General features: G+C 41.3%; 1 protein-coding gene across 1 annotated transcript in view; it reads right to left on the reverse strand.

Annotated features, from left to right (window-relative positions):
* desi2 (desumoylating isopeptidase 2) overlaps window positions 1–4,042 on the reverse strand; it is a 36,937-nt gene extending 32,895 nt beyond the window's left edge. Inside the window, exon 1 of the mRNA XM_041858999.2 lies at window positions 3,527–4,042. Within this exon, the coding sequence (XP_041714933.2) occupies window positions 3,527–3,574 (48 nt within the window). The 5' untranslated portion in view covers window positions 3,575–4,042. The remainder of the gene's footprint in view (window positions 1–3,526) is intronic.
* Window positions 4,043–9,144: the final 5,102 nt, after the last annotated feature.

Here is a 9,144-nt window from a genome sequence, read left to right on the forward strand (position 1 = left end):
TTTAGCACCACAAACTGATGCTGGCACTAAGACCACACTTAACGAGTTGTATAGGGCAATAAGCAAACAAGAAAATTCTCATACAGAGGCGGCGCTCCTAGAGGCCAGTGATTTTAATGCAGGGAAACTGAAATCCGTTTAACCTAATTTCTACCAGCATGTCATCTGCGCAACTAGAGGCAAAAAAAAGAACTACAAAAAAAAAAGTATTGATCACCTTTACTCCACACACAGAAATGCATACAAAGCTCTCCCTCGGCCTCCATTTGGCAAATCTGACCATAACGCTTTCCTCCGTATTCCTGCTTACCACCCCAACAACGAGTATATAGTATAAGTTCTCTGTCTGACAAGTTGTATGGAGCTGCAGCTCGGAGTAGTGTTTCTTCATCCTATGCAAAGTATTCCCAGTGAATTTTGAGATGTTTTTTTCCCCCTGTTCAGAGAAATTAGTAATTGAAGTTGTTAGGTTTATGTCCCATCCTACATCCTGATATTACAAGGTTCTGACCACTAGATGGTACTGTTCCAGGTGATTTCCCTACCCGGCCGTAACCGATGTCGGGCTCTGGTCGGGTAGCAGAGCTCTTAGTCATACTGTTCTCCCCCAAAACAGCAAAGACTTGAGGTGACGTCACAACCCCGCTGAGGGTGCAAAAAACCTATCATCACAAAATGGCAAAGGACTAGGCTAATAGCCTTCAACCAAATAGGAAATGCATAGTGTGTTAGATTCTGTGGTCAGTCAGCCTTTCCCACTGAAATACAGGGAAGGAGAAACTCTAGTGTAGCCCTTCGCATTTCTCAGAAGTCCCATAGCAGAAATAAGATGACTGAAAGATCAATTGAGTTCTCCACTTCTACCCACGACCCAAATTGAATCTAACGGCTATTGACCTTTCCTGAAAGGACACAATAAATTGAGTCAAAATCAGGTAGACCAGACTCAATTGAATGTGGTGGATGAGTTCGGTGGATGAGTTCAGTCATCTCTTTACAGGAATAGTTTGGAAAAAACCCATTAGATGGCTATAATTGTATCACTCAGTCAGACTTCAAAGTTCAGACCATAACATTACAAGAAGACCAAAAGAGTACACACTTTCATATGCAGCAACACCTAGAAGGGTGAAACGCAGAACAGAAGCTGTTGCTACATCTGAGGGCGTACGCACTACACTAACACCTTCTCCTCCTCAGCTTTGAATCCCTCTGACCCCAATTACTTTAAAGCTTATTAAAGGCATCCTTCACAGTGCAGAGAGAGGTTGGCCTCCCAGCTCTGTGATTATGAGCAGGCCTGTCTGGCACTGTGTTACTGTGATTCTAAGTGGAGCTGGAGAGCTCTGTCTATCCAAGGGAAAGGTCCTCAGACTCCCAACGCTGAATAAACTAGTCTGGCTGAAGCCGCTATCATGAAGCAGGCAGGGAGATTTCCTAGCAAAAACAAATCGCAAGCCTATTTGACTTTTTGTATTCAATACATGTACATGAATGGCTGGCTAATGGGCAAAAAAAAAAACCCAAGTCAACCCGTATCAGCCTCAGGATAGCAGCCAGACAACCCGTGACTACCCGGCAGTACATGTGATTTGAACACGTTTCCAGAATTCTTTGAGACACTGCAATGAAATAAATGGGCAGTGTGAATGCTCTCTCCTCAGCTAGTCCTAATCCTAATACCAGCTCATCTTGACAAGGCAAATGGTATCACCACGAACAGGTGGTGCTCAGTATAATTTCCTAATTAACCAAGGCTGCAAAAACATTCAGCTCTCCCAGGGAAATCCAGTTATGCAGGAGATATGATATGCACTGGAGTTTTGTCGCTCTTTATTTGATTAACCACTGTACACTAATTGGGAGAGTCAATGAATGAATCATCGAGTGAGCCTATCTTAAAACAGGATCAGTGTCTTAGCCATCAGTCTGAGTCACACAACAACCTCTCAGTATTGTGTTGTTCATGAAAAGATCTGTGTGATAACTGTAGGAGGGGAGGGAAGAAAAACACGAGACTAAAGCTGCGAGTATTCGGCGCATGTGTATTCGGCGCATGTGACAAATAAAATTGGATTTGATTTATTAAAGTTCCAAAACACCCATTAATAGCCTACATTTTTTCCCCTTGGTTGACATCCACAGCTATGATACTCAAGCCAGAATGCAATTTACCCATCTAACAAGCACCACGGTTGGATAAGCTTGACAGGCACACTAGGTGTCCAGTGCTATGGGTCAACAGAAAGGTTAAACAGGATTGGAGAGGTCTGAAATACAACCTTTCCAGCAAACCAGAGCGATGGAACCTAGAACTATAGAACACGAGTGGTAGGAAAGAGGAGGTGACACTCCAAAAGCATCAGTCATTGACAGAATGTGACAAGATAGGAACTTTTTTATTACTTTATTGATCTGAGGACCTTTGCACTCTTCCTTTAGTAGTCAGCTCCTTGAAACAGGAGATTCTATCACAACCAAGTCCCAATTCAATTGCTTTATGATGAGCATTGTGATGTGTAAAGATCATTCACATCAACCTTCTGACAGAGCGTTTTCATGAGAATTACTTCGCAAATATTTGTATTATTATTATTATTATTATTATTTGGTATCCTATAGAAACAGTCAAACATACAACTACAGCAATTAGAATGTTGTGGCTTAATACAATACATTTAAACACCGGACCACATTGAGATAGGGGTAGGCCTAAAAAGTCAAATTATCCCCGGGACCACCCATACACAAAAAAAAAAATTATGCACGCATGACTGTAAGTCGCTTTGGATAAAAGCGTCTGCTAAATGGCATATTATTATTTATTTTTTGTTACTATTCAGTGGGTAATTTTTTACCCATAGTCTGCTGAACAGGGCCTAGGCTAATCAGGGTCATTAAGCAGCAGGTTTGGAGAGACCCACACTCATCTTGCACAGCTCCTAATATGGAAATTCAACTCAAATTGTTAATTCACAGGATAACCAGCCAACTTCATGATACATTATTCAATGTCTGTAATTTGTATAGATGCGTTTTCAATCAGACAGGTACACTTATTTAAATAAAGGAGTAACGTACATAAATTGACTTTTTTAACAGTTTGGTCATTCTTAGTATCGTTAGTAAACTAATTTGGAAGATGTGAGTCCAAAGGCTGGTTTTCCACCGACAGGCAGAATATGATTTAGCCAGCTTTACAAAACAGACGCCCAGGGGACAGACAAACATCCTGATCCTGGCTGGCAGGCTAACTAAACCGTTAGTTTTGGGGTTAACATTTCCATAGCCATACAGCAACCATAACTCGGGGATCTTCCAATGTTCCATACATCCTCAGTTTCAGACACAAATCTTGTTGGCTAGGTGGATACCTAGCTCGCTTTATAGCTAGCTAACGTTAGCTCTCCATTTAAATACCGAGTTAGTAATAGCTGCGAGTTGGTGTATTCTGGTTATTGTGTTCTTAAATGTACCGTATGCAATTTCAATGAAAATTATACATTTACCTACACACATAACTTACCATATCATAGACGTTCAAAATTATCGGCTCGTTTGCCATCACTGGCATCAGGAATTTCTTCGGATCCTGGTGCACTTTCGCCAGTTTGCTTCGATCCACACACCCTCTTCTAGTTAACTAGTTTCCTTTTTTTTGTCTAGTTAGCTTGCTAACTACTTGACTTAGTTAATCGTACTAACAGGCAAATTATACCTTCAGTTCAACAAATAGTTCACCACAAGAACCCCGCATCCGAAAGCTTTGTCCAATTTTCTCCATAAGCAAACAGCTGTGCACGACAGTCGGCTAGCTGGCAGGCTAGCTACTACTGGAGACAGCTCGCGATGAAAGGGAGTCGTTAGCGAAAGTGAATATTTTCTGCGTGAAATTGCCATTCAAAAACCAAAATGACATTTCTTCTAGTAAACCGAAATCATGTGAACTATTTTCCCACAAAAATATCCAACTGAAAATCGACTAAATTCTCAGGTAACGGGTTGCCACTGTTGTGCTGTGTTTCGAACGATACATCGACAGTCGTTTAGTCAACCTGGAAATAGCTGATGAGATTGACAGGATCAGCAATCCATTAATCAACCTAACATTTAAAAATACAACATGTTATGAAGTTTCTGAGAAAATTAGTCAAATAGCTATTGCTTTAAATAATCCAGCTAATCTAGCAAAATAGTCATGAAAACTGAAGGTTAGACATAACTACCCAGCCTTGGATTATATTCTCCTTGTTTTATTATCAATTATTTTAAAGAGTACTCATGTACCAAGATATCAAGATACAAAAAGTTCAACATTAGTTTTAGGATTGGTTCTTAAACATCTAAATGCAATTCCATTAACTGCATGGACATGTAGGAGACAATGACAATCTATAAAATAAATATCATGACTCAAAGATACATAACTGATATAAAACATTTCATTAGAAACAGTAAGATGTAAATCAAAAGCTTTTAGTTTAAGTATTTGAATTACCTAGTCATATTTATGCCTTCTGGTTGCCAGCTGATTCCTGAAAATAGTCACATAGACAGTAACTGTAGCCCAGTACACAGAGTGAGAATAAGGTAAATGCCATGGCCACATACAGTACCAGTCAAAAGTTTGGACACACCTACTCATTCAAGGGTTTTTCTTTTCTTTTTACTATTTTCTACATTCTACAATAGTAGTGAAGACATCAAAACTATGAAATAACTCATATGGAATCATGTAGTAACCAAAAAAGTGTTAAACAAATCAAAATTATTTGTATATTTGAGTTTCTTCGAAGTAGCCACCTGTGCCTTGATGACAGCTCTGCACACTCTTGGCATTCTCTCAACCAGCTTCATGAGGTAGTCACCTGGAATGCATTTCAATTAACAGGTGTGCTTCTTAAAAGTTAATTTGTGGAATTTCTTTCCTTCTTAATGCATTTGAGCCAATCAGTTGTGTTGTGACAAGGTAGGGGTGGTATACAGAAGATAACCCTATTTGGTAAAAGACCGAGTCCATATTATGGCAAGAACAGCTCAAAAAAGCAAAGAGAAATGACAGTCCATCATTACTTTAAGACATGAAGGTCAGTCAATACAGAAAATGTGAAGAACTTTGAACGTTTCTTCAAGTGCAGTTGCTAAAACCATCAAGCGCTATAATAAAACTAGCTCTCATGAGGACCGCCACAGGAAAGGAAGACGCAGAGTTACCTGCAGAGGATAGGTTCATTAGAGTTACCAGCCTCAAAAAATGCAGTCCAAATAAATCTCAACATCAACTGTTCAGACGGGACTGTGTGAATCAGGCCTTCATGGTCGAATTGCTGCAAAGAAACCACTACTAAAGGACACCAATAAGAACAAGAGACCTGATTGGGCCAAGAAACACAAGCAATGGACATTAGACCGGTGGAAATTTGTCCTTTGGTCTGGAGTCCAAACTGGAGACTTTTGGTTCCAACCGCCGTGTCTTTGTGAGAAGCAGTTTTGGTGAACGGATGATCTCCGCATGTGTAGTTCCCACTGTGAAGCATGGAGGAGGAGGTGTTATGGTGTGGGGGTGCTTTGCTGGTGACACTGTCAGTGATTTATTTAGAATTCAAGGCACACTAAACCAGCATGGCTACCACAGCATTCTGCAGCGATACGCCATCCCATCTGGTTTGGGCTTAGTGGGACTATCATTTGTTTTTCAACAGGACAATGACCCAACACACCTCCAGGCTAAGGGCTATTTTACCAAGAAGGAGAGTGATGGAGTGCTGCATCAGATCACCTGGCCTCCACAATCCCCCGACCTCAACCCAATTGAGATGGTTTGGGATGAGTTGGACAGGGGAGTGAAGGAAAAGCAGCCAACAAGTGCTCAGCATATGTGGGAAGTCCTTCAAGACTGTTGGAAAAACATTCCAGGTGAAGCTGGTTGAGAGAATGTCAACAGTGTGCAAAGCTGTCATCAAGGCTACTTTGAAGAATCTCAAATATAAAATATATTTTGATTTGTTTAACCCTTTTTTGGTTACTACATGATTCCACGTGTTATTTCATAACTTGGATGTCTTCACTATTATTCTACAATGTAGAAAATTTACATTTTTAGTCATTTAGCAGACGCTCTTATCCAGAGCGACTTACAGGAGCAATTAGGGTTAAGTGCCTTGCTCAAGGGCACATCGACAGATTTTTCACCTAGTCGGCTCGGGGATTAGAACCAGAGACCTTTCGGTTACTGGCACAATGCTCTTAACCACTAAGCTACCTGCCGCCCCCTTTGAATGAGTAGGTGTGTCCAGACTTTTGACTGGTACTGTACATGTATGTATACTGAACAAAAATGTAAACGCTACATGCAACAATTACAACGGTTTTACTGAGTTACAGTTCATATAAGGAAATTAGTCAATTGAAATAAATTAATTAGGCCCTAATCTATGGATTTCACATGACTGGGCAGGGACGCTGCCATGGGTGGGCCTGGGAGGGCATAGTTACATGTGGTCTATGGTAGTGAGGCCGGTTGGACGTACTGCCAAATTCTCAAAAACTACGTTGGAGGCGGCTCATGGTAGAGAAATTAACATTCAATTATCTGGCAACAGCTCTGGTGGACATTCCTGCAGTCAGCATGCCAATTGCACGCTCCCTCAAAACTTGAGACATCCGTGGCATTGTGTTGTGTGACAAAACTGCACATTTGAAAGTGGCCTTTTATTGTCCCCAGCACAAGGTGCACCTGTGTAATGATCATGCTGTTTAATCAGCTTCTTGATATGCCACACCTGTCAGGTGGATGGATTATCTTGGCAAAGGAGAAATGCTCACTAACAGGGATGTAAACAAATTTGTGCACAAAATAAGCTTTTTGTGTGTATGGAACATTTCTGGGATCTATTATTTCAGCTCATGAAACATAGGACCAACACTTTACATGTTGCATTTATAAATTTTTTCAATATAGTTAGATGCTGATACTTCCTGAAATGAAAAAGAATGCAAAGATATGTGTTAGATATGCTTGAACCAGCTTTGACAAAAACTGATAACGCAATTGACCTACAAAGTATAAACAATTCTGAAAAGCAATATGTCAGGTTTTTAATTATCATAGTAATTTTCTCTGACCCATAATTTACAAATTATTGTTTTTTAATATTTTTTATTTTTATTTATTTAACCTTTATTTAACTAGGCAAGTCAGTTACGAACAAATTCTTATTTACAATGACGGCCTATCAAATGGTAAAAGGCCTCCTGCGGGGACGGGGGCTGGGATTAAAAATACAAATATACGACAAAACACACATCATGACAAGAGAGACACCACAACACAACATAAAGAGAGACCTAAGACAACAACATAGCATGGCAGCAACACATGACAACACAGCATGGTAGCAACACCACATGACAACAACATGGTAGCAACACAACATGGCAGCAGCACAACATGGTAGCAGCACAAAACATGGTACAAACATTATTGAGCACAGACAACAGCACAAAGGCAAGAAGGTAGCAGCCACAACTGTCAGTAAGAGTGCCCATAATTGAGTCTTTGAATGACTTGAGCCCAGGTTGGGGTAAGGAGAGGGACGGAAGCAATACTGTTACAGAGAGTCAGTGGAAATAGTATCTTAAGGTGCAGGTGAACAGCAGGTTGTGCAGGTGGACAGCTAGGATTTTCAACAGTCTTATGGCCTGGTGGTGGATGCTCCGTTACAGTCTGCCAGACGGAAGCGGAGAGAACAAGCTGTGAGTGAAGTCCTTGGAGATCTTCTGAGGGACAGTGCAGCTGCCTTTACAGGCGGTGATGCAGCCAGACAGGATGCTCTCAATGGTGCATCTGTAGAAGCTGGATGCTGTAATGCCATAGGTCTGGACTGCAAACACAACATGAAGGTCACAGAAGCTGAGAAGAGAAAAGAGATAAAGCTGGTTGAAGGCAGAATTCCATTTTATTTGAACCTTTGGTATAGAGCAGGGGATCTTACATTTTTTCACCTTGAGACCCAAAAGAGAAATGGTTTGTTCTCCCGGGACCCAAATCGTCCTCCAACGGCCAAATTAAGAAGAAATAATGTGATTATAGATGTATTCTCGCGCCCCACCTCTCACAAGCCCAGGGCCCAGTTTGGGTCCCAACCCATAGTTTAAGAACCCTGGTATAGAGAAATGTATTTCCCCAAGACCTGCCAAAAAGCAGTGACAGTCTATGGACATGGCTGATGGACATGACTGATGAGTTCAAAATGTGGTTGACAGCTGCCACCTTGTGGCCTCCACCTGTTACTACAAGAAAGGATGAGTAGGGACCAATGACTGTATAGGCAGTTAGGCATGGACCTATGGAAGGCTCACAAACAAGTCCACTCAACAATGTCACCTAAATTACATTTCTGAGGTGTATACTACAAAGCAGGTTCAATGATTTGTCAAAATATTATGAAATAACTTTGTATTTTTTTGAAAAATAAGCTTGATCTAATTGCTTTTGCTTTGTAGTATACCCCTCAGTCTGACGGACGAATCTGGGTTTGGCGGATGCCAGGAGAATGCTACCTGACCAAATGCATAGTGCCAACTGTAAAGTTTGGTGGAGGAGGAATAATGGTCTGGGGTTGTTCTTCATGGTTCAGGCTAGGCCCCTTAGTTCCAGTGAAGGGAAATCTTAACGCTACAGAATACAATTACATTCTAGACGATTCTGTGCTTCCAACTTTGTGGCAACAGTTTGGGGAAGTCCCTTTCCTGTTTCAGCATGACAATGCCCCCGTGCACAAAGCGAGGTTCATACAGAAATGGTTTGTCGAGATCGGTGTGGAAGAACTTGACTGGCCTGCACAGAGCCCTGACCTCAACCCCATCAAACACCTTTGGTATGAATTGGAACACCGACTGCGAGTCAGGCCTAATCGTCCAACATCAGATCCCGACCTCACTAATGCTCTTGTGGCTGAATGGAAGCAAGTCCCTGCAGCAATGTTCCAACATCTAGTGGAAAGCCTTCCCAGAAGAGTGAAGGCTGTTATAGCAGCAAAGGGGGGACCAACTCCATATTTTGGAATGAGCATGCTTTTGGTCATGTAGTGTATCTCAATAATCTGTAGTACAGCACCCACACATCTCATAAAACCAACCAAA

The sequence above is a fragment of the Coregonus clupeaformis genome, chromosome 31, assembly GCF_020615455.1.
Source record: "Coregonus clupeaformis isolate EN_2021a chromosome 31, ASM2061545v1, whole genome shotgun sequence".
NCBI classification, from domain to species: Eukaryota; Metazoa; Chordata; class Actinopteri; order Salmoniformes; family Salmonidae; genus Coregonus; species Coregonus clupeaformis.